This window comes from Haemaphysalis longicornis, unplaced genomic scaffold (genome assembly GCF_048455015.1).
Source record: "Haemaphysalis longicornis isolate Haplotype H1 unplaced genomic scaffold, Haemaphysalis longicornis Haplotype H1 scaffold_4, whole genome shotgun sequence".
NCBI classification, from domain to species: domain Eukaryota; kingdom Metazoa; phylum Arthropoda; class Arachnida; order Ixodida; family Ixodidae; genus Haemaphysalis; species Haemaphysalis longicornis.
In genome coordinates this window covers 151,470,116-151,497,462 of record NW_027526361.1, presented here as the reverse complement: position 1 = coordinate 151,497,462, position 27,347 = coordinate 151,470,116, and the positions used below count along the sequence as shown (strand labels likewise).

The 27,347-nt window shown below is 47.9% G+C and overlaps 1 protein-coding gene across 1 annotated transcript; it reads left to right on the top strand.

Annotated features, from left to right (window-relative positions):
* The first annotated feature begins 973 nt into the window (after positions 1-973).
* Positions 974-26,536, top strand: LOC144180619 (trans-1,2-dihydrobenzene-1,2-diol dehydrogenase-like). Its single transcript, XM_077708934.1, has 7 exons — positions 974-1,366; positions 7,075-7,186; positions 8,948-9,111; positions 9,975-10,227; positions 11,265-11,389; positions 15,264-15,414; positions 26,302-26,536. The coding sequence occupies exons 1-7, from the start codon at positions 1,274-1,276 to the stop codon at positions 26,394-26,396; spliced, it is 993 nt and encodes a 330-aa protein (XP_077565060.1). The 5' UTR covers positions 974-1,273; the 3' UTR covers positions 26,397-26,536.
* Positions 26,537-27,347: the final 811 nt, after the last annotated feature.

Below are 27,347 nucleotides of genomic sequence, written 5' to 3'. Positions count from 1 at the left end.
GCAACGCTATAGCATCGAGGCACCCGACTTGGAGCAGTAGAACGCGGTAAATTTAAATGGACTTGAGCAAGCCTCTGGCGTGTTATCTTGGGAGGAACGAGACGGGAAAGGAACAGCATGAGAGGTGAGCGGGAAAGGGAAGGGAGGCCTTTACTTGGCAGGGGCGCCAGTCGATTATCGTGTTTCGGGGATATTTGCAACGAAAGGAGCAGACAAGCGGCAATTTTTTTAGTAGCAAGTAGGCATATATATCTTTGGGAATAGCCAATACCTATGTTGACCACAAGTGGTCTCTGCCTCTACTTTGAATCTTTTGTGCTACCTCTGAAGCTTACCAAAGGGTTACATACCCGCAGGGTCGTACATGACAGCAGTGGGGTAATAGAGAAAGGCATTACAAACCGGAACATAAGCTTCCCTAGCAATATATTCTGCGTCTTGGACAGCTAAACCGTCTGTAGTTATCCTAAAAATTTCCCCATACATTTTAAACAAGCGCGTTAAAGCACATGCGCAACCACTCAGAGAAAACTAGAATGCATAGCTTCCACTTGAATCGAAAAGTACCCGTCACATTCAGAGAGCCCCTTCGCCAATAATGAATGCAAAAAATGTTCATTGCCGCAATGAAATTGTACGGAATTGGGCGGTTGGAGACAAAAATCTCCTCAAAGCCGGGAAGCAAAAGGCGAGGATAGATGTTTAATAGGCAATTGAATACCATTACACTCATTTGCGCCAAATAACAGGCGAGAAAAAGAACAAATAGAAATACTGAAAAAACCAAGGCGAAATAAAACAGAACTGCAACGACGCGCTTTTCTCTGGTCGGCACACAAGCTGGATATGCACACACACAAAAAAAAAAAAACAGAAACGTGACTAGCTTCTGCCGCGTCGTCCACAAGGTCAACCTCGTCGACGCGGCGATAGCGCTCGGTTCCCTTTCCACAGTTTCTCATACATAGAGCTCGAAGTGCTGCATTGTACCGTGTTCCTCGCTCGCGAAGGATACGAGGCGGAAGCGACAACCAGCTGCGAATCTCATGTACACTCAGACGCTGCTATAGAGGAGAGAACGTACTTCGTCTTGTTGTTCTCTCGACAAGGCGAAACTGGGAGAAAGCAGAGAAGCGCCAAGCGGTGTTCGAACGGCTGTACACTGGTTAGGGCTAAGGGACCGTTTGACGAACGCAAGCGACGTGATAATTAATGTCCCAACCTCGTGGGACTGTATTCCTGAGGGGGAGTTCGTCTGTCCGGTGCGAGTGGAATGGCTCCAACGCAGTGGGGAATTGTGGCTGCGGGCCGCATCAGCAATGACTTCGTCGTCGCCTTGAGCACTCTGCCTCGAGAGGACCACCAGGTGAGCGAACACCTGCCACAATTGATGCACAACGAAAAAAAAAAAACACACCATAGATGTGATGGTAGTCACTATCTACAGCATCATGCAAGCCGCAGCACGCGAGGAGATGAAAAGAAACGCTCACTTTCAAGTGAACTTTTCTCGAAATTCGACACGTATTTCTCGTATGCGTACTCTGCGTGCTTCATTGCACTGCCGATGCTTCATTTGCACTACCGACTCCTCTAAGATCAGACGTTACTGTAAGAGAGGACGCACTGACAGGGAGAGCCCTGTCCTTTTGAACTAATTTCAAGATCAGAGCAAAGAAGACATAATGCGACCGGTTCAACTTTTCCAGTTATATTCGTTTGGCTATACCAGGAAGGACAAGGGCTGGAAAATGAAGCTTTAAGCATGGATTACTTTATTTTAATGATTGCAATGCCTGGAATTAACTTTGTTAATTGCGAAGTGCGGGCAAAGCCGCTTGCGGCATGAGGAGTTTTAGTAACAGAGCTGTTTAAGCTTGAACTTGTTCTGTTGGAGTTAGCAAAAAGTAACAAGATAAAAAAAAACTCCCCCGACCGAGGCGCCCAGCACGACCATCGGGCAGTTGCTTTATCACACAAAAACATAGCGGACGCACGTGAGCGTCCGCTTCTGGTAGAGCGTCACGGCGTCTTCCCGGCTTGCGCCATGTCACGAGTTCTTACCTTTGTCGTCATCTTCGGCACGGCGGCCCCCTGGCACGTTGGTCGCTACAGGGCTCCGTCCCCTAACCTCACCCCCGTAGAGACGGAGACCATTGTGTTGCCCACGTGACGTCTTGGTCGGTTCAGCTTAGGAATCGTTGAGACGGGAACCCTGGACGTATCGGAGGGAGGCGACGAAGCGGGCTTGACTCGATCGGCGGGCACGACGTCCTAGCGGACGTTAATATAACGGGTGACATTCGTGGGCTGCCGCTCGCAGTACGAGGAACGTGCATAGACTTGCTCTTTCTGCTCCATCTCTCCTGGTACCCGCTGTCAGTGGGGTGAGAAGTCAGGTCTTCCCCAGCTGTGGAGTTTCTCCAGCCTTGCCACATTAGTGGAAGCTGTGACAAATTTTTTGATATCTCTCGGAATGACCCGCTAAATAAAACTGTGCTAATTTCTTTGTGATTAATTGGAGGTTAAACGAAGCTGGAAGTCACTTGATCAGAGATTTGACCATTGTCGCACAATGACTTACAACTCCCTCCCTACGAACTACATGGTTGTGTCATCCATTCTGCACCCTGAGGTGATGGGAGCTGAAGGATAATGGCAGTGACGTACACGATTTCCTTCAGGAGAACTAGACCCACAGGGAAGAGATGAAAGAGAGCACAAAAAGAGAGGAAGCAAAAAAAGCGTGACGAAACAACAAACTCAAGAATCAGAGACTGAAGAATGGGCAGGTACTGAGCGTGCTCTATTTATCTTTAGGGAACAGTAACAAAGTCATTGTCCAAGTTAAAAAAAAAGTGAAAGAAGCTTCGGAACCCGTACGAGTTTTTTTTGTTCATAGTACGCTTGTTCATTGTTAAGAAAGGAGCAGTATAAATTTTTGAACGACCTTTACTTTTATGGTTGGGTAGCGCCTGCTTTATTGTTCCTTCAAATATTGCCACATCATACAGCTTTCGGTGAACCCTTTGCTGAACCTAATCTCCTTCCTGCTGCTTTGTTCATTTCTGTTATTCGTTAGCGAAGCTGCGTAACACGTGATAAACATATTTTGCAATAGCAGACTGCGAAGCCAATGTAGGTTGTGGCGTCGCTTGCGACATAAAAACATTTATTTGTGGTCGGTGTCCAAGACCATAAAGTCGGTGTCCTCGCCCAATCGTCCTTTCACCGAAACTAAAAGTTTGGAGAGACGACAGCCCCCTCGAAGCCTCCTTTACGTACGCCCGTCGATTCACGAGGCGTACATTCGCAAGCAGCACGACCAAGTAGTGATCACTCAGTGTTGCCAGTGTCATAGCACGTAACTGCTTGAGTAAATCGATTAGGATTGCGCTTCCTAAAGAGGGAACTCATTTGCTCAGTGATCGTGCCAGGTGAATTCAGAAGAACAAATTTGGAATTTGTGTCGGGCCATGTTTTCAGGCCCGTGGAACGCGCATTGACATTTTCGCCAGTATATTTGCAAGGGACGCTACCATGGGCTTCGGCAGGGGGATGCGAAGGTGGCACTTTCCCCGCCCCCTCCCCCAAGCCATCCCAAAACAATTGCCCCAACCCTCGCTCTCTCCGTCTTTCCCCTCAATACAATAGGTTTGCCCCCCTCAAGACAACATCCTGGCGATGCCCATGGATGCTACCCAGTACAAGACAACATATCAATGATTCTTAGCCACCTCATAACGGGAGCTGCTGTTCTCAGCTGGAATTTTATGTACAAATGTAGTACACCTCAAGTATCTGCTAATACTTCCAAAGAATAATAAACCATGTTGAGCTAAGCGCGAGGACATAAACAGGAAATACTTGCAGGAAAGATGGTTTTGCTGAGAAAAAAATATATACATTAAAGCAAGAACACTAGAACACAACCGCCACAATTTTTAGAGCTTTTCCAAATTCGGGGCGCGAGAATATTTGAGGAAGAACCTAATGAAATCTAAAGATCGAACATTGTAGTAAGATATAAGGTACTAAGGTAAGGTAAGGTAAAGGCTGGGCCAGTTGGTTCATAGTCTTTGAAGGGGGAACCAGGTTCGTCGAAGACTTTCAAGGAAACACAAGAACGGACCCTCAGGCACCGGAGTAACATGCCTTGAAGGCACAACAGTCCCAAGTGGCATCGAAGGCATATTGAAGCTAGGCCCAAAGTTCAGCATTGAGCCTTAAGCGAAGAAGCCTCAGCTTCTGGAGATTGTACACTGCGTGGACGACAAGGTACGTTGCCAAGAAAAAGCAGGGTGTGTATCAGAAGGTGTGCACTCTCTGAGCAACACTTGGGACAAAAGGCGTGGACACAAACTGGATTTAGGGCGAGTGGTGACGCACTTTCGAGTCCATCGGCTCAGCCTACTACAAGCGGTCAAAGAAGGTGTGTTCGTCGTACTTCCGTCTACCTCATTTTCTGAAAAAGCCTCTGAGGTGATGCGCAAACATTTCAGGCCTGTAAGTGTAAAATTGCAGAAGGCAAAAGCACAAAGCCCTCTAGCTTTTAAACAAACCCAACCTATCCAACTTCGAGAAAGAAGTTAGGAAAAGCCAGGAAAACGTCCTGTAAGTGTTCTTTGGTGGCAAGACTCACAAACCGGATTCCCCGTTCAGGGCAATTGAGGCAGAAGAAGGGGGCTGGCAGAAGCTGATTAGGAACTTTCTGTAACGCTCGCTTGGACTACTGGAACCCGTGAACCCTTTTTCAATGAAGAGCTCTCTGAGAGTGGTTGAAGTTTTAAATGATGGACTGGCTGGAGGCAACGCAGCATTCTCGGTCGATATCGAAGACCTGTTTTACTCAATTCCCCACAACGAACTTCTCGTGGCAGTGCGAGAACTTATAGATTCTTGTGGCGCGGTTGCTTTCAAAATAGCTGCGGCTTATCAACGGAGACATTTCTTAAGCTTTTAAACGTGTATCTCTCATCTACGGTAGTGAAATTCGCTGATTCCTTGTTCGTACAAAGGAAAGGCATCTGTATAGGTTCCTGACTTGCTCCTGTTTTATGTCATGTCTTTTTAAAAAGCCAAGTTTGACCGCATGCTCCAAGAAGCCCTTGATGATACTCCTGTGATTACAATTTCTAGATATGTTGACGATTTCTTGATTATTTTAAAAACGAGTACTAATGAGATGCCTTTACATGTGGCTGATAACACCATGACCGCTTTTAAAGACTGCTCGAAGCAGCTACATTTCACGCGAGAGATACCCCCGGACAACACCATTGGGTTTCTGGATTTGAGACTAACCTTTTGCAATGACGAACATCTATGAATCCCGCTCGAAGAAAGGCCTTTTACCATTTGCGTCCGCTCATTCAAAATTTGTAAAACGCAGCATTGCCAACATATCCTTTTCCAACGCGTTGAAAAAGAGCTGTTGCCACACGATAGAAGTTAGCTTTCGCAAGCAAGTCGAACGCCTTCTTAGCACAGGGCTCCTTGAGACAGTTTTGCATGTGGTGGGCGAAACCTTGTCCAGGAAATTTAAACAGCCCCCCGCAAATCCTGAATCACCGGGAAATGAACGCTCCAAGGTGCAAGTAATGCCCTATTTTCACGCAATTTCTCACAACAGTAAAAGGGTAGCCTGCGAACATGGTGTAAAAATGGTATTTTTTACCCCGCGTGAGCTCTCGGGCCTGTGGGCTCGTGTACATAACAAACAGCCAAAAAAAATACCTGCCAAACGCAGCATCGAACAAGATTCGCTGATTGCGCAGACTGTGTCATATATTCAATCCCTTTGTCCTGCAAAAAGGTGTACATCGGCCACACGGGCCGATGTAATAATGAATGAATTCGCGAACACCGTACGTGCCTCAACACTGCAAGGGGCAGCAACATGGCGGAACACGTGCACCAATGCCGTTGCAGCCCGGACCTGAAAGGCGTGTCCATAGTGGGGCGTGGGGCGACGAAGTAGGAGCGGGAGATTATGGCCGCCTTCTTGATATATAAACAGGGTGAAAAATGTGCCAGTGAACCCTCTGTGGTAGTCACCGAAAAAGAAATAGCTTTTACTAGCCGACTACAACACGTGTAAGATTGAGTTTTGTGCCTTGCTTGCCTCCTTGTTGCGTAGGGTGGGGCTTTTCTGCGCATGTGAAAGCGAAGTAAATTTGTATTTAGCCAATTTAGCCAGAGGAGTCCGGTTCCAATAAATCAGTTGTAAGTCCAGTGCCGTCCGTGTCTGTATCCTCCCCTTGTGTAGCGTCTTAACACTGGTTCCCACTTCAAAGACCAAACTTTTGCGTGCAACTATATCAAACAGTTCAACTTCAGAAAACTTCAGTAATCAATGAACAACCGCAGGGCTAAAATATGAAGTCAGGAACAGAATAAGCTTCTGGCGTTAGAAATGGGAACTTCCTGCCTGTTTCGCACAATTTAAATGGCTGTAATTTATTATTGCGTTAGGTAGAACATTTCGGGCCGCTGTGTATAACAGCAAGAGGACAGCGTGAAAACGTTTCACGAGTTCGCACCATAGATTGCGGAATACTCCTAAACGGAGCAACCACCGAGTGGTATACTAAGCACTCGTGAAAAGACATATTTTGAAGTTAAAAGCTTACAAAAATTGGAGCTGGTTTCAATGCCCAGTAGGAGGCACCAATATCGGGCTTTGTATAATCTCGTGCTGATGACCGAGCTGGTCACCGGTACCGCGTTTGGGTCCATTGTGCATGCTTCGCTAGCACTGGTCCTATTAAATAGGAGCGGTCGTCAGGTGGCACAACGACCATTGAGAAGATATTCAAAATGTTTAGGCATTATAAAGCCGGTATTCAGCTTTCTCACAATATCTAACGGCAAGAAACAGTTTGTCGTTCAGATTCTAAGCGCCCGCGATGTCTTGGAAGTTAGTAATGTTCGGGGTAAGTAAGAAGGCCAAACCGATAGTGCTCCGCGGAAATACCACGGATGGTTTTTTTTTTACTTGAGATGCTTGCGACCGTCCCCTACAGTGCTATGTTGTGTTCGCACTAAACGAAGGGTATTTTTGTCTTTGATCAGGTCGTTGCTGTTGCAGGAAGAAACTTTGAAAACGCAAAAAAGTTTGGTGAACGCCACGGCATCAGCAAAGTGTACGCAACGTACGAGGAGCTCGCGCGAGACCCGGATGTTGGTGAGCACGGAGGGTTGCGTTGGGGTTTCTGCTGGGACGACTTGGCTACCAAACTTACTAGTTAAAAACTCGTGTCAAATATTTTAAAGCAAAGCTTTACTAATTTCCTCGAGCGGTTTCGCCGTCACGGTGGTTTGACCTTGATTTGACGGCAGCTGCGCATCACGTGACTGTCCGGGCCGAGCTCCGCAGAGGGCCGCGTCCGCCGCTGCTGTCGCCGCTGCTGGCGTGGCGCAGGCGTCCCCGCAGCTGGTGCGCGCCTGACCACGTGACTAGCCGCGTGCGTGCTAGCTTGTTCATGAATGAGAGTGAGGTCCAGCCTTCTTGTCCGACCGTGTTGCGGCAGCTACAGGCTTTGATCCGTCGGCGGTGCCCACCCCGTGGGTGTCGCCCGGCGAGCCGTTCTGCTCAAAAAATGGCGGACGCGGCACCACAACCTTTGACAGATTTGACAGAGGCAGGCATTGGACGAGTAGTATAATTACTACAGGTAAAACAAGGGTTCATCAAGTGAAACCAAGGCTTAACCAGGGTAAACCAAGGTTTCGCTTTTGCATATCGAGGGTTAGCCAAGCTAAGTAGTAGCCAGTTTTTTGTTTTGGCTCTTTGTACAGTTACAGCCAATAGGGTCGTTGTGATGACTGATATGTTTCTTACAATACGCACTCGTTAAATCAGTAAATGTTCAATAAAGTGGTTGTAGGAGAGCTGTTGGAAACGCATGCAAGTCCACGTTCACGCGGCAACGAAATATGTAAGATATAGTTTCGGTATAATCCTTCCGACAGGGGTTATATCCTTTCAACAAGAACTTTCAACAACAACTTTCAACAACAATCCTTTTAAGAACAACTATCCTCACGGAAGAATTCACCACAACGAATGAAAGGATCTTTCCTTGACAAAAATAGCGTTCTTGGAGGTAGCCTGCTTTGAAAACACCTACTCGCTATGTTGTTTTAGACAAACGAAAAATTGTGCCAATCTTTTGCTGCAGTGATCATGGTCAAATATACGGGGATATACAAAGAAAAAAACCCGCCTGACTCTTGTCAACGAGAGTTATTGTGTGCTTTGACGTTCCAGTGTAGCGCAATACGTTGAGCAATGAACGGCGTACTTGTATTTTACCCATAATCCAGTTCGCGGAACCAGTGGCTAAGTCACAAGTTGCCAACCCCACTATTCTGGCCGAACTCGTAAGCGCAACGTGGTTTCACTCACATTTGCCTGAACGCTAAAAAGTCACACAACGTGTGCGCGTGGTTGCGTTCAGGGTGCTGGCACTTAGGAAAATACATTAAGCCTAGTCAAGCAGCTTAATGGCTGTTTCGTCGTAGAAGCGGCTATTTTATTTATTTTTCCTCACACAGAAACAGCGCTTTTCTGTTGATGACAACCAAAAACTATGGACGATTCATTAAATTGCCGTGTTCAGGTACATTGATCAAAGTGTCTACATACGTTGAAAGCTGCTTCAGTGCTTGTAACGCTTACGCAGATCGATAGCTATGATTCTATGCCTATATATTCCTAAATACTAAGCACCATTGGACTCGAGGGTTTGGCAGCATTGCATTCTCAAAGCTGTGTTCTAAGCTTCACAATATTTCCCTGAGTGCTTTGAAATGTAGTAAAACAAAAAAAGCGGTAAGTCCACGCAGTATTGAAATTCCAAGCGCTTGAGGTTTTGTTGGGGCTTTAAATACCTTAGTAGTAATGTCGGTTGTCAGCGCAATATTTCGCATCTACTACGCACAGAGGTTGCCTATGTGGGCTCTCTTCACCCGGATCATTACCCGACGATGAAGCTACTGCTTGAGAGCGGCAAGCACGTCTTGTGCGAGAAGCCACTCACCATGAACTGCCGGGACACGGAGGAGATTTGCAAGATTGCCAGAGAGAAGAAACTGTTTCTCATGGAGGTAAGAGGCAGCATACATGTGGGAGCTTAATTAAGCTTGTCGTTTTGAAACGAAAACCTCAGACGCATTAAGGCGTGCTGGCATCTCCAGATTATAAGTGTACCCACCAGCCGAAGCCCAAGTGTCTCGTCGAATTATACGCGCGCTCTACCCGCAACTACATGTTTCACGCTCGTAGTCGGGTTTGAAACGCAGAGTTTTGTACCATACATAGAGGAGGAAGGTAACTGGTAGGGCGCTAAATGGTGCTAGGAGACGCTAAGAAAGCAACGCTAAAAAGGGCGCTCGTTTCATTTGAAACTCTCAATTTTACACTTATTAGTGGATGTGGCGCTGGTCACATAATTTGAACGGTGTCTGTACCATTGACTTATTACGCCAGATAATGATACAAATATACACATATTAAGGAACTACAATCCACGCAAAGAGTAACAAAAACAACGTGCAGTGATAGCAACAAAATGAAAAACCTGGAAAAGTTATTCCACACATTAATGTGAATAATAGGGCTGAAACTCGCTTGTATGCGTTCGAGGGTCATCCCCCGAAAGACTTTTTTTTTTCAGAACACAAACGGTCATAAAATGATGAAGCGTGCAGGAAGCGTAAATTCGCCCAAACAAAAGATGCGATATACGTTCAGGGTTTTTGAACGATAAATGAATCACAAGTCTGTGAACGTTTTGGCTGAAAAAGTGTTCGGAATAATTTCGGCAAGCGGGTAGGTGACTGCTATAAAAATATTTTCCCCCGCTAATACTATGTATTTTAATGAAATTCCTCCCCAAGAAAGATTCGATTTTAAAAAGTGTCTATGCCACCATTAAAACGAATATGATAGCATGCTGATTGTGGCGCAGGCGTTGTGGAGCCGCTACTTACCGGCACATCTGCAAATGGAGGAAGCTATCAAGAGCGGTTTTATTGGCGAACCGGGCTACGTTCACTCAACAATGGGTGGCCCTATTCGGGGCTTTGAACGTGTCTACCGTAAAGAGCTGGGTGGCTCGGTTCTTCTCGACATTGGCTGTTACTGCACTAGCCTTGCCTTACAAGTCTTCGGCGCCGAGACCCCGCTAAAAGTTAGCGCTCACGGAGAGCTCGGTACGGAAGGTATGTACGCGTGCATTGCATACTTGCTGAGAACTCGTGCAATGTCTACAGACTATGATTCGATGGAAGCAGCCTTCATGTGCATGTGGCGTTTTCTTTGTCTTATTTATGCGAAGCACTAGTCAAATTGGTAGGTAAAAATGCGGCGTCACAGCCTAAGACATGGCCCACAAAATCTCCTACAGATGGCACACCAATTTGCCAAATGCTCAAAGAATAACAAACGCGTAAAATATTGCTTGAATGCAAATTAAACGTAGACATGCGCGTTCTACATAAATAAAACTGTTAGCATTGGTTACACTTGTCAAGAATGTTGAGCACCAAGAAAACGTGAGGCCTATTTGAAGAAACACATAAATACATAACCAGGGTTACCAGTATAATGCTAGTCGAGTATGCATGTTATATTGTTCTTGAAATAATGAACGAAGAGAAAAAAAAACGTTTAACTCGGCGACCTAAGAGAGAATCCAGAAACACGAAGTGTTGGCTCGAGAAAAACATAAAAAACGATAACGACAAGGCCCCGCGCTTTCACGCGATGACGTCAGCAGCGCAGAAAAATTGAATTCAACAACCGTCATTGCATAAAGAACGGGCCCAAGATGGGAAAAGGAGAGCGTGATTACAAGGTGTCTTCATGCGGAAGAAGAAAAGGGTGCAAGGGAGAACAAGGGTGCAAAGGAGAACCACATAATGATGATGGTGATGATAATGAGTGGGCACATTTGGCAATTAGACAAATATTTCGCATTCGCTACATTATGACGAACGGTAGGGGACGTAGTAACTGTCTTGGTTTTTGCAAACTGTATGATCAACATTTGGAACTAGCCGAGTGATCGCGATAGTTTGACGTGATTGCCTAATTTTTACTTGTACTGCATGTTTCTATTGATGTTTAAATCAAAAGCGTGGACATACGGTTCTTATTAAACGCGACTTGCCAAAACTTTGGTATAACTCGCAATAAAGCCTCCTCACTAGCACCAATTACTTCACGACTACGCAAAGTATCCCCTTCTACGTCTCAGGAGTCGACCAACACGTGGCGGTAGTGATGGAGTTCAATGGCGGCCGCTTGGCGACATTTGCCGTGTCCGGCCTCGTGAAGATGCCCTGCAAAGCAGAAATCGTTGGCACAAAAGGCACTATTACTGTGAGTAGAACTGTTTCGGTTAACTCGCATGAGATTCCGTTTCCCGTTCTGTTTCAGTTGCTGAACCCCAGATTAGAATCCTTCGGCAGGTGTATACGCCTCGAGCGCGGCCTGTAGGGGCGCCACTGAAATCCCCCTAGCGGCCCGTTTCGAAAGCAGCCGCGGGAGTCCGCGCCCCGCTCCCCAGTGCCGCCGCTGCTTTTGCGGCACGTTTACGACTGATATTTACAGTTTGCGGGCGTTTGATATCCATGTTTATGTGGAGCAGTCACTCTGTTCGCATATGGGGTGTGTTTACGAGAGCGTAAATGTTTCTGACGCGATCTTAGTGTGGTATATTCGGTCTGTATAAGCGCCAGGTGTGTGTCACAGGCCAGCGTCGCGGAACCGGCGTATGATGGAGCCGATTGTAGTTACACTGACCTGAATTTACTAGCCGTGTCTCCATAACCACCGGTTCCTCAGATGTTCATGCTACGGCTATACACTACGATTTAAATCGCTTTTGTGCGCTTACATAATCAGCGGAGCACTCATACCTGACAGCACGCCAGTTACGTTTCCCAATATTATACCTCAGATATTGATCACCCCCATTTACAAGCCAGTCTGTGTTAATTTCAGGAATACTCAACCAAAGTACGATGGACAATGCATAATTATACTCGGGGATGAGCACACGACAGAGTCTTTTTGTCGTGAGGTGAGCGCCCACAAACATACATCTGCTACATATATCTTCTGCGAGCAGCGCGGAGACGGGCTTAGAATATAATCCGCGTCCTAGACTAAATGCTCCTTCGAAATATCGTCATATGACACAGGGTACCTCCAGAATAAAGCAGAAACTGATGTCAGAGTGCCTTATCACATACCACACTCTTCCAACGACACCTTTCATCGCTTGTTGAACAGCCTACCCTGTATACTTCCAAAAATGCGTCCGCCGTACGATCAGCTCTTCGTTGACGTAGAAAAACAAAAGGAAAGTGAACGCGAGATTTGTGTGTGTGATTACTAAAATGTGCATTGCTCGATTCCGCTCCGCATTTGTACACAGCGTCCCCCCCCCCACCAGTGTCTCGCGAAATAGCAGTACATTTCGCGTGTAGTTGGTCTAGTGAACCCTACCTGGCTTAAGTTACGACGAACGTCTTCAGCATGTCAGGAGCTGCACTGTTTTTTTTTGTTGTTTCCGTTAGAGCTATTATGTTTCTTAATTCCGCACTTGCACAGCATTTATTTTTCCGTGGTTTCATTAACTTGCCATGGTTCTTGCTATATGGCGTGTGTAGGCACATATTTAACGACGCACAGGCTTGGAATATACTTAAGCATGGTTTATATTCTTATAGAAGGCATAAGTTATTGTCCGGGTTTGGGTAATCACATCCATGAAACATATTTTTCTGCGACGTATATATTCGAAACGAAGCCGCATTCGTTGTCCACGCTGCAAAATGAAGCCAAACTCTCATTGTTCCAGTATCAGGTCTAAACGAGGCGACAGTAGAATTCATTTGTGCCTGATGTTTTGGAGGTGACATGGGTGATATGTTGCTGCCGTCGCCGACGCCCGGAAAAGCGGCGACGAAGCGCGCAGAACCGCGTCCCCCGGTAGCTCTTGCAGGCGATCGCGTACTCTACGAAGACGCAGCTGCTTTTTAAGTGACTTAAACGTACTCTTGCCTATAGACGTCACCATAACAAGTTTTTTTATGGCGCGGAAAAGCGAAAAGAAGCGAAACAGAACCAAAACACTGCACGAGCCCCTATCAGCCCCGCAGCGCAAATCCCGTCAACGCCGCGGAGAAGTGGCGGCAGGCGGCGCAGCGATCGCGAAGCTCGAGGCGTATACTTTGATTCAAGGATCTCATGGTGTTCCTTACGCTGTTGTTGTGAATGCAAGCATTACTCTGTTGTCACTGACGAGGAATCACCGCGTATACAATATGGCACAATTAAATTTCAAGCCGCTATGATATATAAGTCCCTACAGCTAATAAATTTTCCAGTGAAACATTGAACTTTTCGAAATTTTCCCGAAGCACAGAAAACAAAGATGAAACGTTTTCCCCCTAAGTTATATAACCATTGTAGCAGCTTTGTAAAAAAAGCCGTTAGAATTCGACTTCTTTCCTACTCTTCTTGAATTAAAAAAAAATGATGCTGAGACATAAAAAGAGGGCAATGTTATGTGTAAGAAATACTAGTTCTGGTATAATATACATACTGGTTCGTGCGTGATGTGCATCGCTATATTTATGAACGCAAGAAAAGGAATCGTTCATTGATGTACTTCTTTATTTACGAAAGGCCGAAATCTAATTAATTAACCATTTTTGGTTACGCCAAAGTTTACATTTCACCGCTCATTGAACTTACATGTCCCTAAAATGGTGTCATTAAAATATGAAGATAGTATTTAAATACGTGCGTAGTGGAGTTTCTTGTACTTATATTACGTTTAAACCAAACTCTTTTCAGGTGTGCTGGTAGTTGACGGCCTCTGATACGGGGCTGAATAAGTATGTGGACTGTTGGGAACCCGCATAGCCCGTTTTCTGAACTGACTAGAAAACGATAATTTTTCAACAACGAAATGTAGCGGTGGCCGTGAGGCCTAATTAGAGTACTGCTTAAGTAGCCGTTATGCCCACAAATATGAATCACCTGTTCGTATGCAGCATGTGACATAATGTTCGAGGAACGTCCGGCACTGAATTATAGCAAGCAAATGGTAAAGGGCTGCATAATGTGACGTATAGGTTATTTGCTTCGTTGGTTATGATATTCTACTTAAGGGGCCAAATGCGCAAGACAAGAAAGGTAAGCGTCCTGTCTCTGGGTCTACGATTTCGCGCCTCTACCCGTATCTACCTCAAACTAACTAAATAGCCCACATCAGCCTCGTGCTAGATCGTAGAGTCTAAAGTGTCATAACTGAGGATACGATTTTTGTGCCAATATTTTTCGAACCAAAGGTGGACGATTATCAGAATGTGCCTTCATTTCGAAAATCGTAAAGTATCTGCACCTGCTCTGTCGCTATGCATTTTTCATTGCAGTTTCGGTTCCCTTTTGCGTCTGGTAGGAGATTCGCTCGAAGTTTACGCTACGCATGAGAAATACGAATTATTTCACCTCGGCATTCGGGAGATGCGGTCATGCACAGGCAGGAAATGGGGAAAAGATACCCACCCAACTTTGTTCGGCCTATTGCAGTAGACTTACTGTGCATATTATTTGTAGGCACTATAGGTTCATTCTTCATGTTAACAAAGAAAGACGGGTGTTGGCAGAAATGTGACCTTTGAGACGCCCATGACCGCAAGTGCGATTCAAGCGACAAACCTTGACCCTTGCTTGTCGCGACTTTGAAGGCAAGTTAGTCGATGTGCCTGCCTGCCTCCAAATATACTTTAGGGTCAACATAGCTCGCATTTAAATTTCTTACATTTCAGCATAACTCAAATGTTCAACATCTGCCTGCACCGGAATGTTCCACTGTGTGTGTCACTACGAGAAATTTCGAAATCCTGGTCATAACAGAGGTCTTCTACAAATCTCTAGAACCGAGTATCTACTTACCATCTGAATTCTTAACCAACACAAAAAGGTCTGTAAAATCTTATATCAGGGCCAAAAATTCCAAATTTAGTGGCGTCGCAAGGAACTAGGAAGTATAGTATTAAAACAACTGAAAGCACAACCAGCTGTTAAAAATACATTATACCATGAAGGCAACTGCTGTCTGCTTGTGGAAGACCTCTGTACATGCCTTGTATAGGTACAGCGTCATTTTACCTTTCAGTCGGAACCATGTGCTTTTAAACCGCCCAGGAATTCTTTGCTTAAATTCCTTTCTCTCAAGTTGCATCCACCTTTCCACGCGACTACGTGCATCGAGATGCCGAGCGGGAAGGTCGACTCACCTTTGCCGCGTGGGCCCAGCCGCCTGAACTTCGTTAACTCAACTGGCATGCGCTACGAGGCGGAAGAAGTACGACGGTGCTTGCGCGAAGGTGAGTGTGGCTGCCGTGCAGAAACCTGGTAATAGCGTAAGAATGATGATTTGATTGATTGTAGGGTTTAACGCGCTGACGCAACGCAGGCGATGAGGCGCGCCGTAGTGGAGGGCTCCGGATTAATTTAGACCACCTGGGGTTTTTTAACGTGCGCCGAAATCTCGTACCCACGCGCGTTTTTGCTTTTCGCCTCCCTCAGAAAAGCGGCCGCCGCGGCCGGGAATCGAACCCGCGACCTCGTGCTCAACAGCGCAACGCCTTAGCCACTGAGCCACCGCGGCGGGTAATAGCGGAAAAAATGGAGCAGGCGGAAGGCTTTGCTTTCCTTGTCCAGTTTTCTTCTGCTGTTCCTGACTTCATTTTGTTGTGACACCTTCATTAGAAAATAATTGAAGCGAATACTGCGCGGGATAACTGATTGCCATTCACTTGAAAACCCTTGGGCGCAGTTCATTGGGATAATTTTTCTGGCCACACTAAGTGTACGTTACATTACCAGTAAGCTTTATAGCTCTCGTACTTCTGTAACGAAAACAATTTCACGCGTAATGTAGGCTGTGTTTGTGTACGTACAGACACGTGTCTGTGTACGCGTGTCTGTGTACGTACAGACACGTGTCTGTACGTACGTACGTGCGTTCGTACGTACTGTCCGTCACAAAATAAACCTGGTAACTATCCCGGTAACAAAATAAACCCGGTAACTATCGGCGCGACACCTTCGGGCTCAGCGCCTGCTGTCGAGATAGCCGAGGGCGCATGCGTGTTCCAGTCCAATCAATGCATGTTGTTGTTGTTGTAATCCTTTATTTCAAAGGGAAGGCCATGCGGCCATAATAAGGGAAGAGGGGGAAGAGGCAGGGAGGAGTAACCGAGTAGCACAAATGGTGAGTCCTTGAACGCCTTAGAAGAGATCACTGCCGTCAGCATAGGCAGGCTAGGGTTATTGGGATCATGTGAGTGCAGTCAAGTCAACTTTTACGGCCGGGGTAGGCCCCGGTTTACACTAATATCGAGAGACCACTCTCTAGGCCGAACACCCCAAGGGCTGAGAGAAAATTAGCGTTTTCGAAGGGGGGCTCGTCTTGAGAGGAATCACGTGGCAAAGCGTTGACGATATTGGTCGGTACAAAGAAAATTCGGCGCAGTGCCAGATAAGTGGTTGAGGGTGGCGAACACTAACGTTTGACAGTAGGGGCAGTAAGGAGGTGGAGATCTTGCCGGGTGAATCCATTTTCTCATGATGTGGGGTGTGAGGGCTGCGTTAGCAATAGTTTTGTTGATGAAGACTTCCGCAGAGCGAGGCATCGGAGGAGCCAGAACCAGGTAGCCAGCGGGATTAACGGACGCAAGGCGTACCTTCCGAGCATGGCGTGCGCGTTCAAGTTGAAGGCGGGGGTCAGGAGAGGGGCGCGACGCGTCGTCGTCCAGGGGAGGGGTACTAGTGAGACACTCCCTTGCTGCATCGTGTGCAGCCTGGTTGCCCCCATCCGAGTCCGTGTGACCCGGCACCCATGCCAATCGGGCAGTGGTCCCATTGCGAGCCAAAATGGCGATCACGTGTTGGATTTCGTGAACAGTTGGATGATCACTGAAGGGCTTGCGGAGTTCTTGAAGTGCCTGATGGGAGTCCGTGAGGATCCGAAAACGTGGAGGGGGAGGCGTTGCAATACTGTAGGTCAGGTGATCCAATGCGCAGAGAATGCTCTGAAGTTCTGCTTCCAAGGGAGACGAGTGGTATCCTGGCCGAATGACAGAGCCATCCAAGTCCGGCCGAGCTGGGCAGCGCCAGGCCAGACCCATATGGGAAGGCGAAAGGCTGGTGTCCGTGTAAATGTCCACTTCATCTGGCAATTTTGTCGCAAGGACGCGCTGAAGGGCTTTCTCATGGGCAACTGGTCGGGTACGGGGGATACCAGTTCGCTGATGAGCCACTGTGACAGGCGGGAGTGACCAAGGGGGTGGCGGTGGTGAGGCCGAGGGAAGCGTCGGAAGAATGCGCAGGTCCCAGGCGGAGAGTGCAGTCCCCTGTGGCGTTAATGTCCGCCTAAGGTCATGTTTTCCGACAGTTTCCGCGAGGAGCTCTTCCATGGGAGGCGTTGGAGCAGCCCGTTCAAGAGCATCGATGCGGGTATGCCTAGGAAGTCCAGTGATGGTGCGGAGCATGGCCCGATAAAGGACCGCTAAATGTTTCTTATGAGTCGAGGACAGGCTGTTGGCCGGAGCGCCATAAGTCAGACGACCGACCGCTGCCGCCCGACAGAGCGTGAGGCACACCGATTGGTGAGCACCGCCAAATTTGTTTGAGAGACGAGAGATTAAGTGGAGCATCGGCTTCCAATTTTTCCGCAATTCATGTCAGTTTTCTAGATGTTGGCCGCAGCGCTTCGTTTCTTGCCGGCGGCGCCGTGCAGGGTGTTCCGAGCGAGCGGCACGATTTCTGGCCGTGGCCGATAGCGCGTGGCATGCGCTTACGTGCGCAACGGCACCGTTCATCTTTGCGATATGTTGTCGGGAGCTCCTTTTATGGCCATCTCACTGACTACATAAAACTGTCGTTCAAACAAGTTTGTGATAACGAACCACTGTTGGTTGCTATGTGACGAAAATGCAGTTGATATGAAGCACTGAAAGCAACTGGATGGTTTATTCGCTTCATAAATAGGCGATACAGCGAGTGGTGTTCTACAAGCCTATTAGGTGTGCTAACTTGTCGTCATTGTCTATCACCTCGCGAATGCTTGGGGGAAGCGATTCGTAAAGAGACTACAATTTCTGGACGGGAGCGAAGGCGTTCCCTTCCTCTGCAATTGCATTCACAGCTCGCCAGCCGTGCTGCCACAGTCATTTCTTTGGGCGAGGTGCATTTTCAGTATTCTTTAGACATTTTTGATGTGGTTCAGGCCTTCCCCGCACGGAGGCCACCACAGCTGAAGTTACGCGTGATCCTCCAGGAGAGCGCTCATTGCTCGCGCTGTATGGACAGGGCATCGGCCTTGATGAAAAAGGAACACCCGTCCAAGAATGGGCTATTCAGGACGTCGTGCAGAAGAGTCGTAGTTACGACGTCCCAGTACTTGGGAGCGTTGAATCTTGATCACTGACTTGCTTAAACGCCAGTTTTCTGTACAGCCAATAAGATGGCAATAAAAGGAGCGCCTGACATCATATCGCAAAGATGAGCGGCGCCGTTGCGCGCGTAAGCGCATGCCACACGCTTTCGGCGGCTGCCAAAAATCGTGCCGCTCGCTCGGAGCACCGCGCCGCCGGGTGCCACATTCAAGAGAAACAAAGCGCTGCGGCTGATATCGAGAAAACTTACATAAATTGATATGACTGGAACACGCATGCGCCTTCAGCTATCTCGACAGCAGGCGCTCGGCCGGAAGGCGTCGCGCCGATAGTTATCGCGCATCGCTCCCTTGGTCCGCTATATTTTGTTACCGGCGGTATGTATGTTGATTGATTTATTCTAGGGTTTAACGCGCCGACGCAACGTAGACGATGAGGCGCGCCGTAGTAGAGGGCTCCGGCTTAATTTTGACCACCTGGCGATCTTTAACGTGCGCTGAAACCTCGTACACACGGGCGTTTTTGCTCTTCGCCTACATCAGAAAAGCGGCCGCCGCGGCCGGCAATCGAACCCGCGACCTCGTTCTCAGCAGCGCAACGCCTCAGCCACTGAGCCACCGCAGCGGGGAGCAGTACGTGTGTATGTATGTATGTATGTATGTACGCATGCATGCATGTACGCATGCATGCATGTATGTATGTATGTATGTATGTATGTATGTATGTATGTATGTATGTACGTATGTATGTATGTACGTACGTATGTATGTATGTACGTATGTATGTATGTATGTATGTATGTATGTATGTATGTATGTATGTATGTATGTATGCATGCATGCATGTATGTATGTATGTATGTATGTATGTATGTATGTATGTATGTATGTATGTATGTATGTATGTATGCACGTACGTACGTACGTACGTATGTATGTATGTATGTATGTATGTACGTACGTATGCATGTATGTATGTATGTATGCACGTACGTACGTACGTATGTATGTATGTATGTATGTATGTATGTATGTATGTATGTATGCATGCATGCATCGTAACATGCTAATTCTTTCAAAACAAAAGTATCACGGTGAACGCAATCTTCTCGTGCTATTGAGCGCTAAGGAAGGGATCGATTGCTGGATGTTCGATTTCCTCAAAGGAGTTAAAGAAAAAACTGTTTGTTCGGAGTTCGCAAGTTCTGAGTAAACCAGAGCAATCTGGAAGCTGGAAGTGCTTTCAGAGTGTCATACTCACACAGTCGGAAGCACATGCAGCGAATGCCGATAACATTTTACAGTGCAGTCGGATTGTTAGAAGAAAAAAACCCTTTCTGGCATTTGCTTGTTCCACTGAACATAATTGGGAGGCACTTGAACGTGCTAAGGCATATTTTCTTTTTTGTTAGTCGGGGGAACAGGACACATACCTAGCGACCAGTAGTGGAAACAGGTTCGTGCCATTTGCCTGCGCCAGACTGCGCATGCCCTGCCCCCAGCTTCAAGATCTTAACAGATGGATATCGTGTCGCGTGAGGGCAGTGCAGGTTTCTCTTCTATGGTTTTTCAGAGGTGCGTGGAATATTCTATAAATTTCTTTATTCATTTTTTCTTCTTTACACACTTTGCGAAGACGCTGATTATTGTAATGAAAGCAGACATCGAAGCAGCATAAGCTTTGTGCGTAGCCACCGCCGTAAAAATATTTATCAACATTCTTTTTTTCGTTTATAGGCAGAGTTAGTGGCCCTTGTCTTGCCCAGAGCTTGGAAATTTTGGGCGGGGCTTGGGGGCCATGGGCACCCCCATTCCGGTGAACGTCAGCGCCTGGCGCATTGGGAATGTTTTTCTTGTATAAGTACGCCCCCACTATTAAGAAACGTAGTTCCTTATGAACCTGCTGCTTGATACCCTTACGAATATTTCAGCAATGCATTTGATTCTCAAAAACAGACATGCAGTCTAAACACCCCAAAAAATCTTTTAAGTAAACAGAACCTAAAGCAAACATAAACTTCGGAACCGCTGGCTCACTTTTGCAATTTTGGGAAATAGGCTATGTCTGATACGCTACTCCCCACTTCTGGAAGGTGAGTTGTCCGTAAAAAAATAAGAGAGATATCGTTAGTCCTAGGTACGGGGAGAACACAATATGGGTTAAGAAAGAACCAAGTGATCCCACGCACTGTAGAGCGTTCTTAAATTCAACACTGGGCCTCCTCGATTTTCAGTCCCGGATCGTCCGCGGACTGACCAGCAAGCAATCCGGCGTTTGATTTTCACATGCATTCGTAAGGGACTTCCGGTCCGAAGGCAGTCCTCGGACTGCCCGCGGACCTTCCAGGACTGGAAAATCGAGGATGCCCACTGACTGCTAGCCGGAAATTTTAGTGCGGAGCGCTTTGGTGCGCGGTACCATGCTTTTACGGCAGCGGCGTCGATATGCGCGTAACCGAGCAAGCGAACGAGGCCCCGAGCGCAGAACGAAAACGGAGATGTAGCGTCGGGCACAAGTGCGAGGGGGAAGGCGGCGCGCGCTGTTACAGCGTAATCTCTCTCACTGCCTCCAACTCACACTTTCGCCGTGCGTCGCCGCCGTGGAGCACCCTCCCACTCCCACTTTCGCTAGACGCTTCGCATGCGTTCGTGGCTCGTCCGAACCACGTGACTTTTACGCGGCATGTTCAAACACGATTTTCAACAACATGATCCCAGCGGCGACGCACTGCGAGATAACGGCAGAGTAGCGCGGGCCGCCGTGCGTTCGCTGATCATGCGATCACTTCCTGAGACGCAGAAGATGTGCGCCGTGATCGAGAAGACTGCAGTTTACACTGTGCACAAATTTAGCCTTAGGGTATACAGTAAGCATCAGTTCTTTTTGTTCCAATTTTTCTCATGCAGGTGGATTTAGATGTCTGTTATAAATATGAATTAACCAGTAAATTTATTTTAACACTGTTGCGGAACAATGGAAATCGAGCTAAACGTGCTGCACGCACGAAGGGGCTGGCATTTCAGCAATTGTTGAAATAAATACCGATTATGGAATACGTTTTCTAAATACAGTCAGATCTCGTTACTACGAACGCCACATTACCAAAATTTTCAAATCTACGAGTATTTTAGGAATCCCCGCAGAATGCTTGTATATTCTATGTAAAAATGTTTCAGAACTGCGAATTTCCATGTAGCGCGTACTTCAGAATTACACACGTAATTTATTTTCACCATTATAATAAGGAACACAGCTAATAAAATTCAGCTAAAAGTAACCGCGCCGCAGCTATCGCGTGAAACAGAAACCGCCGTTTCACTGTGTATTCCCAGTGTGCAGTAGCTATAATCGTCACCAAGTCGAGTGCCAACAGTTCGCACCATCATAAAGCTGTGTTTTAGTGTGCAGTAACCTAGTACGCCTCTATAGAAGGGTTTGCCTCTTTTTTCTCTCATTGTTCTGGGTTTCGGTGGCCGGTCTGTCAATCTTGACGCTAATTACGTGCGTTGGCAGGTATTTCTTTGTTATGGGTGATTTTGCTACGAGGTTCATGCGAGATCTAAAGATCAATGCAGCTAGCGACAAAGGGAAGAAGTAGCGAGAGCCGTCATTAGCTTTCGTGACGATGGCGGCGCGAAGGAAGGCGGCTCTAGTTCACCGAACACAGAAGAAGATGAGATCGCATCGGACATTCCTCTCGAAATTTACTATTTACGGGATCCTGTAAATAAATAACACCTTTCTTCATACCCCTCATGTTTGGCCGTTGGGTATGTGCCATTCACCGAGGGTATTCACCACCACCACCACTACCACCACCACCCCCACCACCACGATCATCACTATCATCATCATTATCATCATCACAATAATGTTTTAGTGCACCTAAACAAATTCCGCACATTCATTGCTCGGTGCAATAGCGTACCCGATGAGGTATTGTGCAAGGAGGAATATGTAGAGACATTTCTAATCGGTCGTGCGTGCTGCTCCCACCAGAAGAAAATAACGTATTTCTTCATAGTGATCGGAGCATTTTTATTTGAAAGTTTTGCCTGTCTCCCTACGCGTCTACTGCTAGCGTACGTCATTTTTATTCCTAGTTTGAGCACCGGCTTATAACCGCCAGTTTTAAGTGCGAATGCACTTTATAAGCGACCCTGAATTCCGTTGACCGCCGTCCGTCCACATAGCAACAGCTGCGGTTGCGCGCGCTCCTCGTCTTCCTTGGCAACGGGGGGAGATGGGCGCGCGCTGCCTGGCCGCTGACATGGCACATACCCACGTGGGGGATTGGCCAGGAATCTCCTCGTCTTCCTTGGCAACGGGGGGAGATGGGCGCGCGCTGCCTGGCCGCTGACATGGCTCATACCCATGTGGGGGATTGGCCAGGAATCGGGCGTGAGAAGGGCTAATGCACCCGCTTAAAGGAGTACTGACACGAAATTTCAAAGCTGAGATCCGCTCTAGCAATCAAGTACAACGACAACACAAATAGGTGTCTGTGCATGGCACATACCCACGTGGGGGATTGGCCAGGAATCGGGCGTGAGAAGGGCTAATGCACCCGCTTAAAGGAGTACTGACACGAAATTTCAAAGCTGAGATCCGCTCTAGCAATCAAGTACAACGACAACACAAATAGGTGTCTGTGAATAAATGCATCTTTCTGTCTTTGTAGTTGTGTGTGTGTGTGTGATCTCTCTATCGCGAACATTACCGAACCGCGCAAATTCAACTCCTGCATTCGCACTTTCACATTCTTCCCCTCGGGGAAATGCGGGGAAATTTTTTCATTACAACGATACTTCAAAATAAGATTTTGGGCGGTCCCGCGTGATCCGTTATATCGAGATTTGACTGTAGTACATTTAAAGCTGTTTCGGAATAATTACTGCAGTGATAACAAGATCGACGTGTGACTCCATATATTGAGTTACGCAAATTGGCCTTAATTGTTTGCTATCAGAAGAGTGAATTTCGAAACTCCTCTACAGTTCGAAGCAAGTGAACTTTTAAAAATATCTGATTATAAGGTTTGACTGTATAGGTATCTGATATATTTTGCAGGAATCCTTCAACTGTCCAGGTCATTCTTAAACAAAACACTCCAGTGTACGTCACTTTAATATCTGTCTACTGATGGTTGAACGTCAAACAGGATAACCGCAACTGAAATTATGGAGCACTAAATAAGCGCAATTATTATTTCTGCGACTGAAACGTTTACCGGGAGACGTGCCAGCACGCCGCGTAGGGCGTTCAGAAAATCTTCTAGCCAGGTACTAGGGCCCCTACCGTGTCGTACTCTAACTGACTGAGGTCAATTATGAAATCGCCCCGCTGGTCCCGTCCGACTCACCCCGCTGTCCACAAACGGACGTCGTCCACGTCGCGCGTCTTAAGCCGTACCCCTCGCAACCTACAGCTTTACCGTGACAAGCACCGAGACGGCGCTCCCCGGGTGGTTGTGTTACGGGGCAATAATTAAATTCCCCGCAAAGAGGACGGTATACATGTACTGTGCTAGCCGGAATCATCATCAAGAAGGGAGATGAAGAGGACGCTGACGTTGAAACGCGTTCGTTCCCTGGCTTGCGCGGTGCTCTCTTCCACCGTGGTTCGTAATAACTAGCCTCTGAATGAGTATCGTATTTTATACACCATGGCGAATACAGCTTTACCTCGCATCAATATATTAGTGTGAAAGGGTGGGCCACGTTAGGTTTCTTGGAGTATTGGAGACAGGGAGTCCGACATGAGCGAACACAGGCGGTTATTTTGTAAGAACAAAGGACGGATATGGACATTGAGATCTACCACAAAAGGGACGATAGCAATGTACGGGTCGATCCCCGCAAAAGCAGAACTAAATAGGCACGGGAAAATGAAACATCCTACACGGGGCTTGTGATGCGGCCGGGGACTGTCGGCGCGGCTGCGTCACCTCGCATTTCGTAGCGCTGTCCCTCGTTGTCGACCTCGCTTGCGAGGGTAATGTGGGCCCGCTCCCCGGGGGCTGCCCGGGAGCTCCGAGGACCACAGGGCGCCCGTAAGCTAGAACGGAGGGTCACGCCCACACCTGACACCGAGCGGGATGCCAAGCCTGTCCTGCCGTGTCCCGAACTGGTCGTCCCGCCCAGCACCGGCGTCTTCAATGATTGGACTGCTTACACCCGCACCCGTTGCAGCAGAGGGTGGGGCGGTGGTGATTTATTAAGAAGGCGGGGAAGAGAAAAGAACTGGGGTATTGCTGAACTCAATGGGGAGTTCACCCTTATACAACCCAGTCCAGGGAAGAGAAAGGGAGTTCAAAGGATAGGAAGACAGAAAGATAGGGAAGGAGGTGAGTGGGGTACAGTCTATGTAGCGTTCGTCTCGTCCAAGGCTCGACGGCTACAAACGATGCACAAGTCCTGTAACAACCAGGAAGTTGAGGAGGTGCTGGAAGACCTCCCGTCGGAAGGCGTCCGGACCCGTTGGGAAAAGCAAGTCTTCCAGCTTGTGGCTTGGTGCACCGAGTCGCTGGAGGGCGGCCCATAGTTCCTCCTTCCTGGTGTCATGCTGGTGGCAAGAGCACAGTGAGTGCTAAAGCGTCTCGTGCTCTGGGCAGTCGGCGCAGGTGGGGGATGCCCGGCGGCCTTGGTGGTGCAGGCGGGATCCCACGTTGCAGCAATTAAGCCGCAGGCGAATCAGGAGCGACCGGGCGTCTCTGCTGATGCTTGCGGGCCGGGTCCGTGGGGTTCGACCACTGATCACCCGGGCATCTGGATGAAGGGACTCCGCCACCAGGCCAAGGTAGCCCTTGCAGTGTCGAATGGCACCACATCCCGGGAGGCCGGTACCCCTGCCTGGTGAGCAGCACCTTTGGCCAGGGCGTCTGCTACCTCGCTGCCCATGACGTCCACGTGCGATGGCAGCCAGTGAAGTCGCAGTGGACACCCCTGAGCCTCCACCGCATGAAGCTTGGCCGTGAGCGATCGCTCTCCGTAGACGCTGGAGCTGCCTGGCTGGTCGGCAGCTCGCAGACGGAGGAGGGCAGACCGGGAGTCAGTCAGGATGATGGCCCCTCGGACCTGGGTCCCCTTCTGTAGAAGAAGGTCCGCGGCCAAGTGGAGTCCAGCCAGCTCTGCGTGGGTGGATGAGGCCGGAAAGGGCAGGCTGCACACACTCGACTTCTCTCTCCCTTTCGGGCTCTCCGGCACAAACCCCGTTGGAGATTGCCCAGGGATCTTGCTGCTTGAGTGTTCCCAACTCTTCGCGTTTTGGCAACATCATCACAATTGTAAACATTTGTCCCGCTCATTCGGCCGATAAGAAAGTTCGGAAGGAGAGCAGTATTACGAAACTTTAATGAGCCATAAAGTAGGAGTGGTTCTTTATTCTGAAAATCCAAGTGTCATATGACCGGGAGAGCGATGTCCTAGATGCCAGAATGTGCTGGCCGTCCAGATGGTCGCTGGTAATCAGGTCTTCCCACAGCTCAAGGAGGGGTGTGGAAGGAAAGAAGACGCAGGCTCTAAAAACGGCCACTGTCGGATTATGCGCGGACACGTGCATGTATACGGCACCATCGGGCGAACTTCGGATCATAGGATGAACATCTTGGGGCGTGTTCGAGGTGACGCAGAATGGTAGATTTTAGTTAAACGCTATAGGTAGTGTGTTACACAGGAGCGAAGATGTAACTCTACCGCAGACATTGGTGGAGATGTAGCCGTTGTCTTCCCCCAACTTACATGTTCCTCATACTTTTGTAAGTCTTCTATTAATACGTCAAAGTATTTTATACAAATCAATGTTTCTACGCAGGTCTGCTTGAAAGCCCACGGATGACTCATAAAGATTCCGCCCTGGTGGCAGGGATTCTCGACCAGATTCTGAAGCAAGTTGGCGTCCAGTATTAAGCTCCCGGGCTCGTCCTGGCAGTTTGGGACAATGATTGCAGATCATCAATAAAAGTCCCACAGTCCCTCACACGAAACCTTCCAGTGTCAATATCTGTACTGTGTTGGCTATGAGTGAAAAAACCTTTTTGGCTGCTCTAATTAAATCGACAAGAATTACCAACGAGTGCGTTCAGTGTTTTCAAGAGAAAGTAATTTTTCGCAACACCTGCAGCATTTCCGACGTCAAGTCCCCTCGTCATCTGCTAAAACAGACTGAATGGATAGGGTAGAATGACGGAGCAGTAGATGTTACGGTGGTAATTTCCGCAAAGACTCAACCATTTGTAGCTACAAATGATACAGGCTGTGTGTAAAATTCCTTGAGGCACCCTATCCCACATATTCAGATTTCTTGCTGGAAAGAGAGATGAGAGGAATGCTGCAACTGTACTCCGACCTTTTTTTAGGAGCCTTGCTTTACAGCTTGCCAGCAATTTCGAATACTTGCGTCACTAACCTCTGGGTTATACAGAGCATCCAAGCACAGGCTCTGCGTACGTGTCTTGGTTTGACTCGTGCATCAACAGTGGGTGCCATTTGCACCACTCAGGGACACCCAGTAGCAACGTACCTGGCTACTGAAATCATATGCGGTACATCAGGCTCCCCACGAGGCTGCAATCTCACCATCTTGCGCAGCTCCCCCAGAACCGACCGTGATCTACGTTTTCAGCCGTTGTCACAACGCATAGGGCTGAATTCCCGTCAAGGTACGCCCCTCCGGTAACACTGTCACCCCCTTTCTGGTGCCTAACACAGCCTGAGATTCGCCTCAGTGTTCCGGAAATTGAATAAAAAAACCGTCTTCTAACCACTGGCCCATGAGCAGCTTACGATGCTGTTACTGCATGAACGGTACAACGACCGGAAACATGTATACATGGATGGCTCAGTAATGTACGTCATCCA

Bases quoted from the DNA above. Each gene is read 5' to 3' on its own strand.
- LOC144180619 (XM_077708934.1), top strand. From the start codon at position 1,274: ATGGCTCCAACGCAGTGGGGAATTGTGGCTGCGGGCCGCATCAGCAAT. The intron at 11,390-15,263 runs GTGAGTAGAACT...CTTTCTCTCAAG, and splicing joins GCACAAAAGGCACTATTACT to TTGCATCCACCTTTCCACGC. The intron at 15,415-26,301 runs GTGAGTGTGGCT...GTTTCTACGCAG, and splicing joins ACGACGGTGCTTGCGCGAAG to GTCTGCTTGAAAGCCCACGG.